The sequence below is a fragment of the Corvus hawaiiensis genome, chromosome 14 (assembly GCF_020740725.1).
Source record: "Corvus hawaiiensis isolate bCorHaw1 chromosome 14, bCorHaw1.pri.cur, whole genome shotgun sequence".
NCBI lineage: Eukaryota > Metazoa > Chordata > Aves > Passeriformes > Corvidae > Corvus > Corvus hawaiiensis.
The window spans coordinates 13239152-13262341 of record NC_063226.1 but is presented as its reverse complement, the minus strand read 5'-3'; the positions used below and the strand labels follow the sequence as shown (position 1 = coordinate 13262341).

Below are 23190 nucleotides of genomic sequence, written 5' to 3'. Positions count from 1 at the left end.
GAAGGTATGTACAAGGTCAGAATGTTTTTACCTTTTCTCCTTGGTATTGCATTTCTCAAAGGTTTAAATCAAGAGTGTTTGCTCTGTTTTGCCTTTCATATTTTATAGTTTTGTATTTCAGAAAGACCTGCAGAATAAAGGTGTGCTGTTCTTTTTGCCTTCAGCAGTCCAGAGCTGATATTGCTGCTTAGCTGTTCATTTTCAGAAACTACTGGGCTGAAAAGGCAATAAGCAAATGGTAGCTTTCAGATAAGGGTAGGTGTTGAAAGAAAAGAAATATAGAAGGAGCACAGGTCCCTGGTTATATTTTAGCATTATAACTGCAATTACATTTTAATTCTAAATAGTCTGGAATATCTGAGTATTAAACATAATGATTAGCTGAGGCCAACAAAGGTTACACTTTCTCATGTTTTTGATCTTGTATGCTTCTGGAGGACCCTGTTCAGCTACATGATACTCATTAGCAATCACAACCTGACCTCTCTAAATAATTCTGGACTTACTGGAAACCGACTGGGTGTGCCACTGGTGATTTGATGGGGCTGATGGTGGGTAATCACTGAGGAAATTTGTTCATTAAATGGGCACCCTATCAGAGCAGCCTGTTAAGAATTTGTAAAAAGCACTATTAAAGTAACGTGATCTCTGTGGCACCGCTGCGTTCGAGTGCAGAGCTGAGGGCGTGATGGCCAGGAAAAACACTGCAGAAGCCCGGAGGTCTGGCTGCACCCTCTGGTTCACGGCAGCTTCACCCAAAAAGGGCAGAGAGTGAGCTCCTCACCCGAGGGAGCTGCTCCTGGGCTAGCTGTGAGGCCCGGAGGCGAAGAAGGAGAGAGGGGACTCCTCCTATGGGTTCCACACTAAGGTTTATTCCTATGCAGGGACCAGCGATGAAGAGACAAAAATATCGGCGCGTTCAGGGATTTTATAGTGAGGGATGGAAAGGCGGGGATAAGGGATACAGCCAATGGGACAAAGGGAAGGAGGCAGGGCTGAAGCCAAAGGAAGCAACAGGAACAACACATAGGTGGGAACAAGGGAAGTAACCAATGGGATGTCGAGAAGAACAGAACTTTCTGGAACTAATACATCGTTAACTAAGGGACATGAATATTCATGACTTCATACGTAAAACAGGAAGGGAAAAACATTAACCAATCATCTTAAAATACACAAATCACTAAAGCAGGGGGTTATGGGTTCTCACCCTAACCAGAGTTTGTTGTGAGGCGTTGGTGGTTGGGCGCCGAGCTGTGGGTTCCCGAGTCTCCTCCGGGGTCAGGGCGGCTGCAGCCGCTTGTGCCGGCACACGGAGCCTCTGGGCAGTGTAAGTGCATACAGTGAGTTTTGTTATGAAATACCTGTTGATGGGCGCTGCGAACAGCCTCAGCACAGCCTTTCTCATGACCAGTTACCTTGACCTCACTGAGCTCCTGAGCAAGAAGGCTGATCTGAGCAGAAGAGAGAAGTGGAGTGGCTGAGGGGAGAGGATCTTGATGTAAGTGAAAGATGAAAATAGTTTGTAACAACATGTACAGTGTGCACATAGAAGGTTGCATAAATCATACATAAAAATCCCACATATGTCTGTATTAGTTCTATTACTTCAAGGGTGGTATTTTCCTATCCAATAGAACTTTTTTACTTTTTTGTATTTGCAAAAGTATTTTATTGTAAATTTAAGTTAATAGTCGTTCATTCTTCTACAAAGTCGACTGTAAGATGCATATGATATCTGTTTTAAAATATGGTTCAGAATTACCTGCTGTTCAGTGCCTAAATATATATTTTATATATTTATATGTTTATGTGTATAATCAGCACACAATATTTTTCTATAATTTTTTTATTACATATTCTTTGAAACCTTTCAATAACAGAACAGTGATGGAAAGGGCAAAATAGTGCTACTTGTGAGGAGGAGAGCATTAAGACACTTATAGAAAGGTCACTTACAGGAACTGTAAGCTTTTATGAGACTTCATCATTTTGCTGACAAGGTCAGCTTGATATTGATTGGCTGGGTGTTTTGTTTAGGTACTTGAGGGCCAGTTATTTGAAGAAACCTGTGTAAACATCAAGGCAATATGCTTTATACTCCTGCCCTATTTCAGCATTTTGAGTTGCTTACTGTGTTGTATTTTTCCAAGCAAAATATGAAATAAAGTATTTGACTGCCAGTGTTTAAATTCAAGTTATTGTACCATACCATCATTTGTTAAATTTAACTGAATCTCTTACTGTAGAAAAGCTTGAAGATTTGATCTGTTTTAAATCATGTGTTTCTGGTGCATAAAAGCATTTTTTGATGAAAAATTTTATGTAGTATTTTTCCAGTTCTTGGAAATTACTTACCACCTGCTCTCATGTCAGACCCAGGTGGGTGTGGGTTTGTGAGACACTGATGCCCTAAGCAAAAATAAAGGAAGCACAAGTTTGGTCCCTGTGTGAAAGGAAGCTGAGGTTTCCTGTGACATTCCAGGCTCTGGTGCTGTATCTTTAGTCCTTGTGTGAGCCTTTAGCACTGCTGAGTTTTCGACAGCTGTGGTAAAATGGAGTTGGTGCGGGGAGGGAAGAGTTAGACAGGTGAGTTGGGATGTGTCTGCATTACGTCTATGTCCACATCCCTCTACCACAAAGGGTATAAAACTTCATGCTGGGTCTTCCTGGTCTGTGCTGAGCGCACTGAAGATGATGGGGATTCCGACCTGGTGCTGACATGGCTTGGTGGTCAGAACTACAGTGGGAAAAGTTGAGCTGTGGCTTCACACACGTGCCAGGGCTTTGCACCCCTGCTGCTGCAAATGTGGGCACCTGTGGCAATGGCAACAGTAGCATCCCTGAGCAGGTGCAGTGGAATGTTGTGATATTCATGTTGTCATATTTTTAAATCATCCTTGTCCTTATATAACAAGGAATAATAAAATCATAGTTTTAAAGTACATATTTCATTAATTTAGAATTGAACAAATGCACATCCTTCACATGAGAAGGCAGCACAGTGAAAGTACCACAGTGAAAGAGAAGACATGGAATATGTAATTAATATTAATTGCTTACATTATTTCATCTGTCTGCTGCCTTGGTTAACATCATTAAATGTATTCCTGCTACAAACAGTCCTCACAAACTAAAGAGTTTAGTTATTAAACCTTTTTTTGAAAGAATATAAATAAATCTTCCTTAAGTAGTTGTTTACTGCAACTTAAGTTTTATGGGTTTCTGTGTAGCCTAATAATTTTTTATTACTTGTTTTAAAAAAAAAATCACTTGAAACCTCCCACAAAATAGATGCACAGCATCTTTTATGGGGAACTTCTGTGTTTTGGTTTTTTGGGGGGGGGGGGGGGGTGTATTTGCTCATTTCAGTAATGAGCTAAATTTGTCAGATTCATAGGTTTACACTTTTGAAAGCAGGATGCACTGCCTGCATCCGAGGCTGCTTGCACTTGTTGCCTTGGTGCAAAATTTATTTCTTCTCTACTGCATCTTCTTAATAGAGGCCCTTAATTTCTCCTTGTTTTCCTCTGGCTTCTGTAGCTTTGTCTCCATTTAGTCTGTCAGACAGAATATATTGGAAGGCTTTTTCCTGTCAGTAACCATTTCTACAGAGTCGTCAGTTCATCTTTTAAGCCAGCTCTGTGCTTGTAAGTCACGGCCCCTTTGCGTTCTTCTGTCTCTATTAAAGCAACTCACAGAATAAATACTGAACTGAGGCAATAATAGGCAGTCTTGGCAAATAACAGTAAATTATTTAAGCAAATAGCTTTGGAGAAGCAAGTATTACTTAGTAGTAACTTGTCTACAGAAGCATCTTATTACCAACTGGATGCAGTGCAATCAACCCAAAGCACAGTCCCTGTTCAGGGCTGCAGCCCCATGACACACTCTCAGCTGGCTTTGCTCTCTGGCAGCTCCTTGGTTCATCTTTTTGGTTCTGTCTCTCTCGAAGAGGTTTTTTGTTGACTTAGGTGCTTTCAAGCCTGCTTTGTTGAGTAGGAGGTATGAGTTGGTTTTTGTTTGGGTTTGTTTGGGGTTTTTTTGATACTAGAGCTCTTTATCCAGGTGCCATTAGTTTCTGAAGGGCTATAACTCCCTGAGATTTAGTGTTTCAAGCAAAGACATGTCTTTAACCTCTTTCTCCAGATAACCTCCTGAAACCTGGAGAAAGCAAAGAAAGCAAGGCATGCACTCCACAGTGTTACTTCTGCTGTAATGGTCTGTCTCACTTCTTCCCTCCAGGGGTTCTGAGGGTCTGGATTTTGTTTTTCTCTCCCTTTAGAGAAATGTTAGATGCCTTCTTCCCTCTTCACATCATGTGTAGTGTTTTCCACTCCTGCTCAGGAAAGTGATTCTTTCAAAAGCATTGGGAGGACACACAAGCAGGAGATGAAGTTTTGCTGTTGTGGAACACCTTGGCAGTACCACCAGCTGTGTCTCAAACGTTCAGACAGTTTCAGAAGTTGATCATCTCTTTAGCTCTCTTGAAAGTGCTTTCTGTGGGGTTTTTATGTTTACCTTTAGTGTGTTTTCACTTTTTATGTTTTGCTCTTGGAGATTCTGTTTTTATGCTCGCAGCTGGTAGTATATGGGGTTAAAAGTCCTTGTTGCAGATGGGAAATGGGCTGATATCAAACTCAGTATTAAACTTATTTCCCTTTGCTGCTGACCTTAAAATCATTAAGAAGCTGTGAGAAATTGCTTTCTAACTAAGCAAAATCTCTTTGAACTTCCATGGGGGTTTTTTGTTTTCTAGCAATAATGTTTACAGGCATCTTTTTTTGTTACATTTGTTTTTCTAGGTTAATAACATCTGCTAATCTAGAAAGAAAACAACAAAAATGACCAAACCAAACAGAGCTCTGTTTGTGAGCCATGCTGCTATAAAAGCTGTGCCATAATGCCTGTTATTTCATCCCAGAGTTTGTCTTGAAATTGGTGATGGAAACAGCTTAATGAAGGCAGAGATACAGGACAGGTGCACCACTTGCACATGCAGCCACAATGCACTTGATTTTAAGGATATTGGATTTGAACATTGTCATACAAGTACATACACGAAACTCAAGCTGCAGTTTGGAAGCTTCCACTGAGGATTTGTATAGGCCCCGTGTGGGCAGGAGTGCAGATGGGAAATGGAGGGGAAGAAAAAGGGTTGTACTGCAGGGTAGAAGCTTCTTCCTGTTGAAATGTCCTCAGAATCTAAAAGAAAATGTCCTTTTCTGAAGCATTGCATGCTCTTCTAGAGTAATAAGGGGGTATATTTCTATTTTTAAAAAGTTTGGTGGTTTTCTAATGTCTGAAGTCTCTTATTCTTGATTAGATGCAATGTAATTTACAGGAGAATACTTTAAAATAGTGAACTTTCTGCTTTCTAGGCTTCATATTTTAAAAGACATAAAATGTTGTTTTCACTTAAGATGAATATGCATCCCTTTAGAGAAATAGTAACTGTTCCATCTTAGCTTTGATACTGAATAGAAGTTGCTGTAATGTATTTTATGCATAAGATACAGTTATTGCTTGGTCTAATAGGACAGTGCTTAAGATGTGGTTTTAATTTTTTCCTTCAAGTAGTTGTTATTTTAATTCTATTTTAAAAAGCCAAAACAGTAAAATGTTACATGTTCAGTTTCTTTCCTGGATTATAGTGATATTAATGGAATTTAATTGGTTTATATAAATAAAAAATAAAATTGGACCCTTGTGACCTAAAAGTATATATTAGGTCTGAAATGAATTATTGTTGTTGTTTTTTTTTTTTCCAGGACTGTTTCCTTAAGGCATTCCAGTGGCTTGTTTTCATGACTTTGAGCCTATTTAATCAGAGATGGAGCAGATGGACTGCAAACCGTACCAGCCACTGTCTAAAGTTAAACATGAAGTGGATCTAACTTACACAAGTTCCTCAGATGAAAGTGAAGATGGTGGAAAGCAAAGGCAATCTTATGACTCAAGAGAAACTCTGAATGAATATAGCCAAGAGCTAAGACTTAACTATAATAGTCATAGCAGAAAAAGAAAAGCCATTGACCAGTCCACGCAAGGTAAATATAATTTATCTACTAATTGTGATTATTACTTCCTGATTGTGCACTATGAAACAATATCAGGAGTTGAGCAAACATTTTGTTCTCAAAGACTTATACTATCAACCCACTTTTTACCTAGTTTTGATCATACTGTAATATCAGAAATTTTGGATTTTTTTTTTTTTTTTTGGCAGGATGGTCTGGACTGCCTGGTATTCTGGAAATCATCACATGCTAGCTATAGACAAATATTTTCTTTAGTAGGAGCTACTCTTCTTACTTACGTTTATGACTGATTAATTATTTACTACCTTTGCATATGTTGGGTGCATTTTGCTATAAAATCAACATTGAGGCTGCAGGCTATCTCTGCATGTGCTTACAAAGCCTGTGAATTAATTCAAATACAACTATTCTCTTAACACTTCTAATCGTATAGATAATCAAGTAATTTAAAAACTGAAGTTAATTAGTGTATTGTAAGAAAAAAAACCAAGAGTTAAGTTTCTATTTTAGCCTTTTGCGTGATTAGGAGAAATATTTGAACAGTGATGATAGCTGAACTAAGGTAAGGAAAAGGTTGATTAGAGATAGAAGCTAAAAAGACTAAAGAAATGGAGGGAATGAGCAGAATTTACTGCAGCATTTCCTGACAGACTCTATAAACCCACGTGCTGCTTTTATACACAATGAGCAGAGAGCTTGTCTGCTGCCTTCAGCTCTATCACCAGTCCAGGCAGGATGGTGGGACAGGGAGAATATTTGTAGGAATCAATGTGTCAGAAGCAGTGAGAGTCCTGTCCCCTTAAAGGGCTAACAGCAACAGGGTTCTGGGGCCAGTCACTCCCTACTCCTCAAGGAAGTGGTTAAATTACATTAAAATGTGGCCAGTACTTCTCAGCTGAAGCTTATGGAACTTATTTAAAAACAAACCCAAAATCCTCAAACAAGCTACATCACGCACACCCTGCCCCCAAAGCCCTCACTGCTTACTCAGAAAAGCTTTCTCCAGTTTTCTGAATATAAAAATAATTTTATTTTTCTACAAGGAAATGAAAAATAGGCTTTTTGAAGATGGAATATTTGTCTCCTCTGTGATGTGTAAATTAATGTAAAATTTGGAACAGCTGTGCTACATAGCTATTGCAGCGTTTTGGTTTTCTTTACTGCAGCTATGCTGAATCAAGTTATGCCCATGATACTGGTGGTGTCTGAAAGTTCCTATAATTCATGGGAGTAATAATACTTGGCTGCCTCAATCTATGTGCATATATTTCCTCCAAAGAGTTACAAAACAACTATTTTTGGGAAGAAAAAGTCATGAACATAGATTTCAACAGAGGATTGTTTAGAAAACAGATTGTTTGTTGTTTGTGATTTTATCTTGAACGTGCTATGAGAGTTTAATTAACTGAGATATGGCTGTATTGTTGTACCTGGGGATGGTGTAAATGTTCTTGTAGGTCTCCTTAGAGCAACTCCCTCATTGTTTGTACCTGTGGCTGTGGAAGCAAAACCTCAGCATGGACCTGGGCCTTGAAGAACCCCGGGTCTGCAGTGCTTTGCTGCTATTGATATTCCTGTCAGCTGCAGCGTCACTGGCTTGGGCACATCTAAAAGGGTGGCAATCACTACTGTAGGCATAAAAAACCAGCCTCTGTGTCATGTTGAATTTATTCTTCCAGAACATTGCCTCTGAAAGCAATCACATTAATAATTTTGGAGAAATGTCCACATTAGTGTGCATTTCTGTAAGAAGTTGTCAGGCATGAATTTAGCTCAGTTATTCAGGACTGATCTGTAAGGAATCAGTTACGTGCATGTGCAGACCAGCAAGTATTTTACACTCATGTTGTATAATGATTTTATTGAAATTATATGCCCCAGGATTTTTCCATTCAAATTAATTTTTATGATATACTGTATGGATTTTCAGATCTTCTGTTTTTCAAAGATTGGTGATTTTCTTCTTGGATGAAAGACATTCTTTTACACTTCAAACTGCAGGATGAGGCTTGATGTCCATGTTTGTAGAAAAATTACTTAATCTTCTAAGAGTAGTTTTCCAATATGCAGGGCAGCTCTTTAATACTTCCTTACCTCTAGGCACCCTCTTTCCTGAATTGTGTAGGTCAGTATTGTTATTATTTAATATTGTGTTTTTCACCTTAAAACTTCTAAAAATCCTATTCATGTGCACTGATTTGTAAAGATGGAGTTGAACTTGTACTAGAAATCATAGTTTTCTCTTGTCTTGTGTAACAAATACAGTTTGGAATAACTGATGTAGTAATAGCACTGCTAAGTATATCCATTTGGCTTCCCAGGAATTCATCCTGACGTCTTTCTAGTCATTTAAATCATGCTTTTTCTCTGCCACAAATTGAACCTAAATATTTGGCCTGGCAAGCAGCACAGGTTCGAAATACAAAACTGGTGGCGCTCAAAATCCAAAGAGCAAAAAATTTTGTTAAGCTGAGTGTAAAATTTCAGACTTCAGGCAGATTTGATTGCAGTTCTAGTGCAATCAATCTATTTCCAAAAGGATTCACAGTGTGGGACCTGGGAGTTCTTGGTGGTTCTTGGTGGTTGCTCAGTCAACACCAGGAAAAATCAGGTTCAGGTTTGTACTATGAATCTGGATGAATCCATAAAACTGTAAATGGATTTTTTTTTTTTTAAATCCATTCTTTCCTAAAATGACTCATCAGAATCTTCAACAACGTTTTTCTTCATGTTTGGCACATCTTCGGAAAAAAGAAAAGAGAAACAGAAATTTAAAAAGCCAAACCAAAACCCCACAGCGCGCCCTTTTCAAAGGGGACTGTTCTGCAAGGAGTGCTTTATCATGCCAATGCTGGAGACTTGCATACAATAATTCTACCTGTAAAAGCTGCTGGGGCATCAAAAGTTGTATCCCCAGTTAGTGCCATAATGCTCTTCTTCAGTGGAATAATATTCCTCTCTAACTACAGCTGAAATAGTACCCTGTGTGTGGTGAATTAACAGGGTGCACAGTGAGGATAATACCCATGAACTTCATTCTGGAAAGGTGTGAGAATAGATGAGAAACAGACTCACAGTAACAGTCCCACATGGAGTGATAGTGATGACTGTGAGATGGCATTCCAAGGAGCTCTAATGATGGAATGTGAGAAGAAACGATGTCAGAATAAAATCATTAGTACAGAGAAACTTTTAACAGGGACAAGTGTAGGGGTGTGAGTACTGATCTAGTTAGTTTTGTGAGAAGAATCAGCAGTTCAGATGTTTATGGAAATTGAAAGAATTTGTATTGGCTACTTAAGCAAGGTAGGTTATATAAATTAGACTGGGCAGTCATCTGAATTTAGTAAATAGCTTCAGAGTAAAATGTGATTTATTGCACAAAATACTGATCTCAGCCATTTCTGTCAAGATTTTTGTTATGAGCCGTTTGTCTATTTCATTGTTGGTGTCAATAGTGAAGAATTATTTCTAGGAAAAGTTTCAATAGAAATCTGAGATTATGTAAAATCATAATGTATGGGTAGTATATGTTTACACATATGGACAATCTGTATTAAACCAGAATTTGACATGACATGAACTTAAAGGAAGCATTTCAAGAGTTCATCCTTCAGAATTGAATAGTGCTGTTAGTGTTTTGCAGAACATTTTTTGTGCCAAAGTTTGAAAGGCCACATGATCATATAAATAGCAAACATTGAGAACAGTATCCAAATACAGAATACTTTATTGTGTCAGTATTTCTTATTCCTTAAGATTCCTGAAATTGTATTCTCAAATGTTACACTTCGAAGGTATTAATTGGTTGGTTTTGCAGGTCCTATAGAAAAAAATACCAAAGGAAAAAAAGCAAATAAGTACAGAATTGATCTATTGATTAAGCAATTTTTTTACATGCTGTTCTTCAGGTTTAGTACTGGTGTCCATTATATAGGGTCCAGTGCCAGTTGAATTCCATGTCTGGTGTTACTTGCATCAGAAACTTGCAGTTATCTGACAATTTATTTAACAAATAACACCACAGACTGTTTCAAGCCCAGCTAAATTTTACTGGCCTAACAACTTAATGAGACCAGGTACAAAAATCTCAGGATAAAGCATCATTGACTCCTGAAGAGTCAGTACTAAGCACATAATGTGTATATCTATAAATGCATTCTCTTAATCACTGGAAGGTTCAGAATCCTGCTTGTCTGAAGATACGTAAATCTGCAATATCACCCTGGCAAGATCATCTTACAAAGTAAATTCCTGGCAGACCTAATATTGTATAGTTTGGAGATATTGGCAAACAGAGTAAATTAATTCCTGGAAGAATTGGTAAACATACTGTTTTGTCCTTGAAAGAGATGGAGTAGAATTGGCAGAAGTTGTCAGAAGTGTTGCTCTTGCTAGCAAAAAAATGGACCTGGACCTGGCTGTGAGGAAAAAAAAGTTCTTATAGATGCACCATACATAGATTGTATCTCAAGCTTATTTGTGACATGTTTACGTAACTAGAACTGTTTTCTCCCACAGTTTTCTCTGTTTCCACCAAAGCAAATATGAAGGGAGATGTATTCTACAAATATTGGCAGTACAGAAAAGCTTTCTGGCTTTTAGGTTAATTATAGATTTGTTAGAAAACACTAGTTTAGAGGAATGAATTCCTGATAGGATAATCATCTGGGATCAAGTCATTGGCATGATGGAATTTATTGATTGTTAACAATATGAGCATATGGCAGTAAATTTCTGATTAGACAAATGTTCATTTCCTGGCAAGATAAATATATTGAACTGCATTATGTGCAAGGCAAAATGGAGTTACTCCTCACAGGAGCATCCAACAGCAAGTAATTTCTGGTAAATCCATGTGAGAAAATCAGCACTGCTAGTATTGTAGGAAATGACAGAGTCCCTCACAAAGAATTGACCTATTCTGCTTTTAGCCCATTAAGAAGTAAGGAAAACCTTTTTGTGGACAAAAGCTCCAGGTTGGTGACACAATTAATGTTTTCTAGAAAGTGCATATAAAATTATCTTCAGGAGCAACAGGTAAACAGATCCAGCTAAATGTTCAAAGTCTTCCTCAGATGAGCTCCACTGACTTGGCAGAGAGGCCTGGGTCACAGTGTGAGACAGCCCTGCAGCCTAAGGCCGCTTCTGTCTCATCCTTTCTTTTTTAGGTTTCTGCTGTTGCCATCCAATTCCCGTTTCTGCCCTCTGATACATCCTAGCAATAGTGAGGGTACAGAGGCAGTAGAAATGTTTCAGTTGCTGAAGCACTTCCGTTCCCGAGAAGGGAAAACTACTTGTGAGGTGCAGGAATAGGATGTCTGTTTTGCTATGCGTTAAAGTTCAGCAATTTTCAGCTTACTAGGAAGGAAGGTTTAAACACATGTAACTCTTAACATCACATGACCAGTCAAAACCAGTTTTACTGATCATTCTAGACATAAATGAAAGGCATGCTGACAAGCACTGGTAGGAAATTGTCCTGTCAGGAAAATGTCATGGTGGTGTTTTGTCATCTGTGAAGTAGCAAAAGCTTTTTACATAATAACCATTTTCTACTCCAATTCTAGAATTATGCAAATCCATTCAGGACAGCAGATCTGCTTTGTGTCAGTACCAGGGCCATGGAGAGTTGAATTTGGGCTCTGTGCTTTTAGTGCTTTTATGTGCTTTTAGTTACAATTACCTTATTTTTAGAGGATGTGTAAAGGTAAAAAAGCCTTTATTAGATTCTCCCCTTAATCTGTTACGTATAACACTAGAATAATAATCTAACAAACCACAGGTTTGTGGTCTTGTGAGCTCTCCCAGAGGAAACCAATGCCAGTAGAGCGATTTTTCATTGTTTTAATAGAGATTTGGAGCATTTATCTGGGTGAATTTAGGCATCTATGCTCATAAACTTCCACAAAAAGCAGTTAGTGAAGGGGCACCCCAAATCTCTTGTTATTTAGAAGGTAGAGCTCCAGTACTACCAGTGGTCACCTGGTGGCCAGTGGAACAGGGTATGATCGTTCACTGTCACTCTACCTGCCAGTTACATATCTGGGAGCCATTTAGTACTCGTGATAAATTCTATCAAAATAAAATATATTACAATGTGTATTTATTGACATGTAAACAGCACATGGTAAAATGCATTTTTTATGTTTGTAGCTGGAAGGGAGATCATTAGTTTTGAGAAGGACAAGAATAAGAATGTCAAAAGAAAAAAAATATGCTCTTAAGTGAACTACTGCTATGCTGTCTTTTAGAAATATGGTAGTTTGGAACTCTTTGGCTGGGTAGTTACTTCTCTTGTTCCCTGTGTTTTCTTTATGATGAGATTTGTTGGTTAATGAAGGAAAGGATTTTTTTTTTTTAACCTTTAAGCTGCATCATTTGTTCAAAGCTGTGCATTGAGCTGTTGTGGAAGGTAATTGTAGGACATTGGAATGAAGCATTCTTGAGTACTATAAGAGGAAGTTAGGAACAGGCTGATTAGAAATGAAACCAATTATTTTTGCAAGCATTTTGCTTGAAATTCTGTGATTTAAGGAAGAAAATTAAAAAAAAAAATAGAAGACAATTGGTAACATGCTATTACTAGGTAGGGTTAGTATAAAAACAGTTGAGCTATTTTGTATTATTAGGATCATCTTTCTCTTTTTTTTTCTTTTAAAAATGCCAGATGCTTAGTTTTTAATGTTATTTGTTTTACTAATTTTAGAATATCTTCTGAGAACTTAAGCATGTTCTGTACCTGTGAGCTTTAGAGCAGAGACTTGAAGCATAATGAAGTGATGTCTGTGTAAGAGCACACAGTTTATCCCTTGTACTGTCTCCTGAAAGGGACTCAGCTCAGTAGAGGGTGATTTAAAGGTCCTTCAGATTTCTGGGCTGTGGACTAGCAGAAGGAAGTGACAGCTAATAAGCTCCATCTCCTGCTGCTGTATGTTACACCATCTGCTCTGAGTATTTATGAGCTTCATGTTGTCCAAAAAAACCTTACATACAAGGCAAAGTAAAAGACTCCACACTCCTAAGCTTTAGTGCATTGTCTCCTCCTATGTTCCTTTGCACAAATAGGGATTCCTGGTGTGCTGTGCTTTGTTTGGCTGGCTGTGTTCTAATCATGGTGGTGTTACCATCTCCCAGAGAAAAACAGTGCCATGAGCAGTTCCCTGTGGCTTCCTGGACTGCAGCCTTCTGCTCTGTGGGGAGTATCTGCAAACTCTAAGGAAAGGAAAAGGAGCACTTAGGTTCAGACCCCCTCCAGATATTCTTTCTTGATTTGCCAAGTAATTGGAAATATCTCTCCCTGGAATAACTGGGGTGAGAAAACTGTATGTTTATGCCTTCATTTGAAATCTCATGGGGGGAATACTTTTCCTTCACTTCATCAAATCAAAATATGTGAGCAAAGTGAATGTGCAAAGACACTTTTTTCTCCATGAGGCTGAAGTGAGTGCTCCCTTCCTAGACTACAAACATGTTACAAAAGCTTGTAACCTGCTGTCACCATTCCTGTAATGCTGCTTCCAATCCTGTCTCAGCTGCCATCATCTCAGTGAAAAAAATGCCTCATAACATTAAAAATAGTTTTGTTCTCGTAAGTAATTCTTCTGATTTAAAAAGTGAATATCTGAGAGAGGGGGGAAAGTGAGAAAAAAATCCTACAGAGAGAGGAAATAAATTAGCAAAGGATCACAGTGCATTTCCAATCCCCTGCTAACAAATCTCATGTAAAGAATAAAAAAAGCATTCTCCAAATGTTACGCAAGCTTAACAATCCATTTGTCAGTGCACAGATACAAGCTATGCTAATTTCCATTCTCTTGTCTGAATCACCAGTTTTCCATGGTGTCAAATGCCAGAAATCATAGAAGTAAAAATCAAAAGGGCAGGGTAACGCAGCCAGTGTAAGAGAAACCAAGGTATTTGTGGAGGATTCATCCATGGAAGTGTTCAGTGCCAGGTTGGATGGAGCCCTAAGCCACCTGATGTAGTGAGTGTCACCCCAGCCCATGGCAGGGGGAGATTGGAACTGTATGATCTTCAAGGTCCCTTCCAGCACAAACCATTTTATGATTCTATGAGATATAGCAACCTTTGCAGTAACCTGTGCCAAATATTAATGAAGTATCTGTAGGAGAAGCCTAAACTTTTGAGTTAACGTTTTGGAATTCTGTTTGTCAAAACCTGGAACTGTATCTGTTAAATGTTCTTGCTATATTAACAGAACCTCTTCCAATAACATTTAAGAGTGTCCAAGAAGATGTCAAGAGTTAAATCAAGATAGGAACAAGCATCAAGGCAGAGTGAGGAAGTGGGTGTCAGAGCAGGGGAACCAGCACAAGGCTCTGCCCCTGTCCTACAGGCTGGTTTAATGTACATTCTCTTGCTATGTCTTTCATGTCACTCTCTGAAACAAAGAAGAGCTGTCATTTTCTGGAACTAGAAATCTGGTTTTCTTATCTTCATTTGTAGAGCAGATGCTGAAACAAAAAAACATTTCTTCCCAGGGTTTCTCATTTATGGATCTGTCAGAAGGTTTTGTACTTCTCAAAATAAAGAACTGTCAAGAAGTAGCTCAGTGAGTTGATGACCTTGCTGCATATCTGGATAAACAGTAGGGTGGGTGTACCCTAACCAATATAGAGCTTGAATTAGTTTTTCTTTGGAGAATGAGACTCAAATTCTTCTGAACTTAGGTCTTCATGTGAAATAAATTGTGAATGTGATTTAAAATCTAAGGTTCCCTTTTCAAAGTTCCAGTTTTATTGGAAGCTGTTTAAAATCAGTTTCCTGCTGTCACTCTTTAGGAAGGCTTTGCAACTGGATGAAGTATCTTTAGCTCAGATGGCTAAAACAGCATGGAAGGAATAAGGTAAATATTTAACACCAGCAGAACAATTCTTTCACTGCCCCTCCCCCCAAGCACCGGTTATATAACAAAACATGTGAATACTGAGTAATGTTGATAAAGTCACTTCCAGCTGTAACCCCAGGAAAAACAGTCTGAGGACCTAGGAAAGTCACATACCAAAATATAAACAGTGGCTGTGAAAGTCACCAAGAGAATATTAGGAAGCTAGCAAATTCAAATTATAATATTAGCACTGTGACTAATCAGATGTAAATGATAAGTTTTGTAAAAACCCTTTGCTTTATTCAGTACTAATGTCCTGGAATTGATGAGCATCTGTAAGGAAGAACATAAGCAACTGGACTGTCAGAGTACTGTACTCAGAAATTGGCTATTACAGAAATCGTTGTCTTTCTCTCTCATAACTGAAAGCAGTAGTATCTGATGAGCTGGATTCAGTGTTGCCACTGACTTAATCAATGTGAGGTGCTTAGCTCCATGCTTGATTTTTGAAGTGCTAAGGAAAGCCCAATCCTGTGAGCCAGGACTGTTCCCTTTGCTTTACAGACAATGGAGGGCTGTCAAGGAGACTGTTATTAGTTCTAGAGATCAGCATCAGGTTATGCTGCCCATGGCTTCTGGAAGTGAAATCAGTCTGAGACTGAAGTGCCAGAAACACCCCTCCTGCATACCTGGGAAGGGGGAGGAATCTGGACCTCCTGCTGTTGGCACTTTCTGAGCACAAAATATATTGTTGGTAACATTGTTGATATTTCTTTGCAAAGAAACTAAATAACAAAATTAATTACTCTATTCAGGTAGAGACAGGAATTATTTTTAAAATTTCTCACTAATGTTTTCCTTCCATTATTTCTGTTAGAGTTTTCATATTTGTTGCTACTATTATTTGTCACTACTAGTGTTATTACTAGGTATGTTTGTAGTGCTGACATAGTACAAGTTCTACCTGCATTACTTAAAGGTGCAATCTTGTACCTTACACTGCTTAGTCCAGAAAAATAATCAGAAAATATTTTGTGAGATTTTTTTGTGTATATGGAGATGCAGAACATTAAAGGAAAGGCAGAAATCAGAAGTGTGTGTGCACATGCTTGTGAACTTTGAACAAATTTGGGGTTGTTATTTGTAATTGGAGTCAATTACTAATAATTTAAATAGATAAGTGCTAGAAATGTTGACTAATAGTTGTCCCCAGAGGTATTCACCTCTGCTGCTTGCAAAATGTGTCAGTAATTTCCTCTTGCTGATGTTCCTTTCCTCATTTTGTACTTGGGGACAGATTAGGAAGTTCATTGTCTTTTACACTCTCTGGAAGGAAATACAGAATTCTTGAAGACAAGGGCATGGTATGAAAAAATCCTTTCATTTCAACTGAGAAAGGGAAAAAAGAAAATAACTGCCTGTTCTTACTGGGTAAACCTTTATTTATGTGAGCATATCTTGGATGACCATCGTATCTGTTACCTATTGTAAAAATAGTGATGGAAACACAGTTTCCACCTGCACGAACAGCATTCCTTCTCCCATTGTTACTGCAACCACATAAAGAATATCTTGGTTGCTTTAAATATATTTAATTTCTGCTCCTGTGTATCCAAATTTTCTGAGCCAGTTCTGTATTTAGTGATACTTAGTGAGTTCTAGTGAAAAATGTAAAATAAACAAAAGAGTAATAAATTGACTGGAATAACTATTTGCATGATGTCATTGAGCACAGCGTATTTAATGTCAGAACACCCTGTACTCCTGTCTGTGATGAAGGGCACACTGTGCCCTTCACCTGCCCAGTTAGCATAGGCAGAACTTGCAGCTTTACACTATTTCTGCAGGTAAAGCTAAAACTGAACATAGTAACTTCAACTTTATTCAAGAGTGCTTTATGCCAAGGTGGTGTTCTGATACACTGATGATGGTTTGCATTGCTTCCTCAACATTTAAACTTAGCTTGAGGAATTTTCTCAGATATTTTGGGATTTTTAAATTTATTTTAAAAATTAAGTTCCTAATTACTCAATTCCTTAATAAACTAATCCATTGATTTCTATAGGTTTGTGGTTTTAGTTATAGGAGAAACTGTCTGACACACAGTTTTGTATTTTGCTGTGGCCTTTGGATTAAGACTTCCTTTTCTGTAGAATTCTGCTGGGAAGATACAGGACAAAGTTAATTTTGTATGTCTGTTTATGGATTAAAATATGAAAAACCATGTGCCTGGTTTTAGTACTGGTTTTGTATGAAAATAGTCTTTTGCCTTCACTAGTCATACTACTGTAAATCACAAAATAATATTTCTTCTTTAACAACAAATGAGTACATTACAAATTATGTATTGTAGCATGTGTCAATACATAACCTTGAGTAGTGTTTTGTCAGAAGTGTGTAATTAGTGGCTCTGGAAAGGAAATATTTGTAGGATTTATTTAATTGCTTTGGTTTGCATACAGATTCTCAAAGAATTAATTGAGCTGTTGGTTCTAGGCATATGATTCTTCTTGGTAATAGTGAGAATTATGCCTATAGGTGTGAGTTTAAGCTGATACTGTAGCAGCAATTACTTAAAAGTTTGCAGTTAATTGTTGAATTGTTGGCTATTGATCTGTAGAGTTTCAGTGTTCAGGGATGGATGCTAATAGTTTATTTTTATTGTATGCTTAGGAAACTAATCTGCTTTCAGACAATTAAAAGAAAAAGCCTTTCTTACTGAACCATTTGTCCATCTTTATGCCCTAGCTGCTGGATCAGACTATTGAAGATTCCACTCGTACATGTTTTTAAAGTACCTCTCAGCTCCTCTCCACACTTGTACCATTTCATTGGTAGCATTTGAAGACTTCTGGCACACATTTTCTTTGGGGTTTTTTGGGATTTGGGTTGGTGGGTTGGTTAGTTCGTTGGTTTGTTTTCCCCCCAGTCTGATAACATCAATAAAAAAAAGAAGAAAGAAATTAAAAATCAACAAATAAAGTGAAACTGTCCTACTTCAGTCCCACTGTGGAGGCTGTTGTGCTTTTGGGGCAGTTGCCAGGTGTTCAGCTGGCTGGAGGTTTGTGCCAATCACAAAGGAGTTGGCAGAGACAGACCGTACCTTTAGAAATGGTTGCCTCTGAAAAAATTTATTACTCTAAAGAAGGGAGGTGTTCTCTGACAGAGATTTTGGAATTGTGGAGAAAGGAAGGGCTGACATTGGGTACCTCAATGCTATTTACTCCTTGCAGAAATAATAGCAGTCATGTATTTCTTGGAGTAGGGGTGGACATACATTCAGGAATAAAAAAGCTATTTAGCTAATTTTCAGCTTGTATTTACAAAGTATCACAGGGGACAGCTCTGCCTGCTGCAGGCTGCATCTCCAGTTCATGAATTCCTGGCAGCCATCTGTGTGTCATAACAGCTGCACTAGACCATGGTGCAAAGTGAGCTGTGTCAGCTTTGACCAACTTCTCCCTAACATTATCCCAACTCTCCGGTGAAATATTATTCAGCCTTGAATTCACCCGTGTGATGAATATTCATTTCACAGGTAATTATCATCATCACCGAACAGCTCCACTCACACAAACCGAACTTCTCCCACAACCCATCATTGCTGTCACTGTTCTGGCAGCACAGAGCTTATGATTCCTCCATGCTTTAATAATGCTCCATCATCTGTGCTATCAGATTTGGGTCAAATGACCATCATCATGGTTAGAAAGCTCTTCCTTCATACAGTGCTTTAGGAAAATAAAGAGGCACCTGCCATTCATCTTTCCATGTACCCTAAATCCCTCACTTGAGCTAACAGCACAGTGGCCACAAACAAGGAGCTTGTTTGCTGTAATTTGGTGCCCAAACTTAGATACCTAATGTGATCACGTAAGTGTTCAGACATTATATTTCAGTATTTTAAAGTTTTTCTCCAAGACTGTAGTTACTAAAAGAAGTCTCAGTCCTTAAATTGGATGTAGTAATGGCTTTATCTCAACTGAGAGGAATAATGTTGCTAGCAAGTACCTATACTTCAGTTTAATTTTATGATCTTTTTGGAAGAATTATATGCATAAAAGATATTTTAATGGCCAATAAGTCCTACTAAATGATAAAAAAATACTGTTTTCTTTTGATTCTCTAAGTGTTACTGTTATTATTAAAACGAATAAAAGTGCTAAATAGCTACAGTAATAGTGGTAAGAGATCAGTATCTGAACTGGTTAGCATTCGTTAGCAGATTGTTTGCAAATGAGGCGTTTACAAACTGGATGTCTTTGGCAACGTTCAGCACAATTTTACAATGTTTGTATCATTATTTTTTTAAATTAGCCTCAAAACATGTTCAACAAATCTGTCCATTATAATTTCAGCAAGCTAGTCTAAGCAAGAAGACAAGTGTATTAAACAGGAAAATACTGACTTGTTTCATTTGCTGGCCAGTGTCACTTCAGTTTTTCAGTAGCAGAGCATCAACAGGCTGCTTCTCACTCAATGTTTAGTTGTCTGTCCACTGATCCGTCATTTTGAATTGAGAAAAGAAGGGAGATGTGGGAAGGGGACAGCAGTGAGGGGTGTACATACTCTTCTGAATGAGTATGTTTTTGACAAGATAGTTCAAATAAATACTTTTTATTAGCCTGTTAAAAATAGTTCTTTGTCCTGTGTTCACTTCTCCATTGCTACACAGCAGATCACTGTTCATCCTGCTTGGGTTTGAATTATCCTCATAATAATGAACTCAGGGTTCAGACCCCCTGAGTTCAAGCCCATCCTTCCCTCCTTCTCCCTCCACTGAGAGTTCCAGCACTGAAAAATGTCTGCTCCTAATTCAGTGCTCAGTTCGTGTGCTCTCTGGAGTAAGACTCAGACTGGTTTCTCAGAGCTCTGTCTGATTAGAGTCAAGGCAGTGAGGATCTTGCTTTGTTTTTAAAAATCAGTGGTTTAAGCTCCTACAACCAAATGTTTTGGGGGTTATTCACTCATAGTCACTTCTGGATGTGCTGCTTGCATGCTTTGCCAGTTGTCCTGATCAGCTGTGCTGTTTATTTCCCATTTGCTCTGTCACTGCTGTGTCTAATATTGGACACAGCACGAGATGGTGCAGCTCAGGAAATGGTGAAGCAGCTGGTAGGGAAATGAGACAATACTAAATGGAGAAAATGTGAAAAAAGGCGAAATCCACATGTGACTTGTACGTTCTATAGGGAACTGGTTTTTGTGAAGACTCTGCACTCAGCATATTTGCATGAAACAAATTTAATAGGAAAAAACAATGGAAAATGGTTTTAAGGTCTGGTTAACATGTAGAACTGTCTGCTAGAAGAAACCCTTTTACAAAGCTTCCTATTTTTTTTAATCTGAAACAAATCCTTGCATAACTGGGTATTTGCTTGAGGTTTTTTCTGATACATTTTTTTTTCTGTAAAATACTTAAACTGAGAAAAATAGTTCTGTAGACTGTCACTAAGTATCTCTAGAATGCAGTGTTTATTGCAAAGAGAATATCCTGTATATGTTAAGATTGTGAAGTTTATAGTTACATACTGTAGTTACATACTACATATAGTTACATGTTTTAAGTCTTTTAGTTTTGGGTTTTCTTCCCCCTCCTTGATATAGTGAGTGCATTAATACAGTGTGAGCTGGGCTTTTCAGTAGATGAAACAGTTGCTGCTGCAGTCCTTCCAGAACAGCCAACGGTAGGGCTAAAATGTTTTTACAGAATAAAACCAAAGGAATTGAGACACTGAATGCTCCTATAGCATTCCTGTTCTTAGATCTCCAGCATGACTGAGAATTGCTCAGGTGAGGGTTGGGCCTTCTTTCTCTCAAAACACCTGTCACCTTGGTGTGCATTGAAGTCCATGAAGGTTATCTAAACCAAATGTATAGTGGTTTTTCCTGGTTATCTGTGGCCTTAGTGTTTGAATTCTGCACAGATTCTTTTAGTAGTACATAGCAGTACATTCTTTTGTTGAACATGGTTTAATACACAATTGCTCTCATTTTTGCTTGAATCTGGTATTTTCTCTGGAATCTCTGTTTTCAATGCTTTCTCCCTTATGTGTCCCCTTTCTGATCATGGCTTAATTACATTTTAAGTGCCTTCTGTGTTACTGTCTCCACTGCCTCAGTTAGTTCACCTCCAACTGTGTGAATTTTTTAATAACGAGGCACAAATTATTTCTGGCAATACAGAGTGTGAGCTCTGCTTATCAGCCTATAGCAAGCTTTCCTTCAGGGCATGGCAGAGGTTACAGAGGCACTGTAGGTTAATATGTTAGTGCCATTTGGGTTTGATTTATTTTCTTTGGGTTAGTCTCAGCTGCTCTTAACTTTGACTCTTCCTGATCCTCGTTGATCGAGCACCTTTGCAGAACCAAGAATTATGAAGAGCTCACAGGCTCTCAGTTGCCCATGGCTATCGAACCCAAGGTATGTTAGCTATGAAGAAAGTCACCAGTGTGCAGCTCCTGTTCCACAAATAAAATGTCTGAAAGGCCGATGCTGAAAAGCTTCAGAAGCAGTTTTTATGGGCAGTGTAATACTGTGGGTAATTCCTCCAGTGTCTTTCAGTTTGTTAAGATTCAAACAAATTATTTCATTTTCTGATTTCCTTTTTCAGGATTTATCTAATAAAGTTGGTAACAATTTTGAGCTCTCTCATGTTAGGTAGTCAGCCTCCCAAACACCTTTCTACACATTAGCAGTACATATGTATCCATTTATTTGATGATGGAGGGGATTTGGTTCTACTTTTGGATAGTCAACACTACCTGTGATTTGCCTTAGAAAGAGCAGGTGCCTGCCTGCTAATTGTCAACAGTGAGAAATCACATTTCAGCATCAGTCAGTGACTTGTCCTTTCCCAGGTATCAATTATATGGCTGTGTCTTTGTGAAAGATTAAAACACAATGTGGTTAAGTCTCAGACTGGAGGTTTCAAAGTCAGAGACTAGAATAGCTGCTAAAATGAGTGTCACATGTCTAAACAAGCGATTTAGTATATTAAAACAATTACAGCTCTCATTAAGAAAGGGCGAGGAAATTAAAGAGGTCTAGAGCTGTACAAATTGTAGCCAAGTGCTCCCTCCTAAAGATAATGGAGTTGTTTCATCATGTCCTGACTGTGTTCCCAAAGTTTGGATAAGTTTTGATGCCAGATCATGGGATCTCACACTTGTTTAAACTTCATGACAATGTACAGAGGTCTTTTGATTTGGTCAGCTTTGGAATTTGCCTCATACTTAGTTTTGGAGCAGCACAGGAATGATGATGGCACTTCTCTCTTTGGGAGCTCTATATCAAATCTCGAGATAGAAAATCTTGCAGATAGCCGCACCATATTGTATGCTTAGAAACTTTATTATGCTGACAAAAATATCTCAGATTTTCATCTCTCCTTGGTAATCATGATGTGCATTTTAGGATGTTTTAAGAAGTATTTATTTAACTTAATTAGTTGTGTGATAGTGATGTAAGATTACCAAAATTATTTTATGGGGAGACACAGCTGGAATGGTGTCACCACTTTCAGCTGAGTTTCTTTGATGCATAAACCCCAAAATTTTTATGTTTTGGAGTTGCTGATACAGAATGTAGCAGTCTTTATAACTTCTATAATTACATTTAGAAACACAGAGTAGAAGAACTAATGTCTGGAACTATCAGAAAATCTAATAAAGGTCTCCTAAGAAAGTTAATTAAACAGTTGAAAAAAGTTACTGTGATTGTATGTGTAAAAATATGATATGCAAACCCAATGATTTCCATTCAATTGTTTTAATGTTAAACTGCAGCAGAGCTGACCTTTAAGTTTGAACTGCTGTTACTGAAATTTCTTTGGTAAACTGAACACCTGAGGAAAGTAGGGAGCAAAAGTGGTCAGAATTATGTGAAGGCAGTTAAATCTCCCATCTCTTGATCAGATGGAACATTTGATGACAAACCCCTCAAAGGATTTTGGGGGAAGAGGGGCTGTTTGATTGACAAGCTGTGTCCCAGTCGGCTGATCAAATGGAACGGATGTGCCAGGTTGTCTTCCATGTGTTCTCACTGATGTCAGATTGACAGCAGGATGTAATTGGATGTGAGTGGAAGCACTGAAGAGCTTGTGCACATGCTCATGCTTTCTCCTTCTTCTTCCAAGATTAATGTGAAGGGTGAATTCATTGGTATAAATGTTACTTAGTGGTTCAATCTAAATTAAAAAATACACTGTTTTCATAGTAGATGTTAATTTATTAAATTCATGCCCCTTGTGTAAATTTTTGCATGATGTGGTAAAAAAAGAAAAAGAAATGCACATAC

The 23190-nt window shown here is 38.1% G+C and overlaps 1 protein-coding gene across 7 annotated transcripts in view; it reads left to right on the top strand.

The window, feature by feature from the left end:
• The window catches only part of TENM1 (teneurin transmembrane protein 1), an 834650-nt gene that overhangs the window by 587690 nt on the left and 223770 nt on the right, over positions 1-23190 (top strand). For all 7 annotated transcript variants that reach the window (XM_048318357.1, XM_048318358.1, XM_048318362.1 and 4 more), the window contains one exon: positions 5772-6050. In XM_048318357.1, the coding sequence (XP_048174314.1) occupies positions 5834-6050 (217 nt within the window). In that variant the 5' untranslated portion in view covers positions 5772-5833. The remainder of the gene's footprint in view (positions 1-5771; positions 6051-23190) is intronic.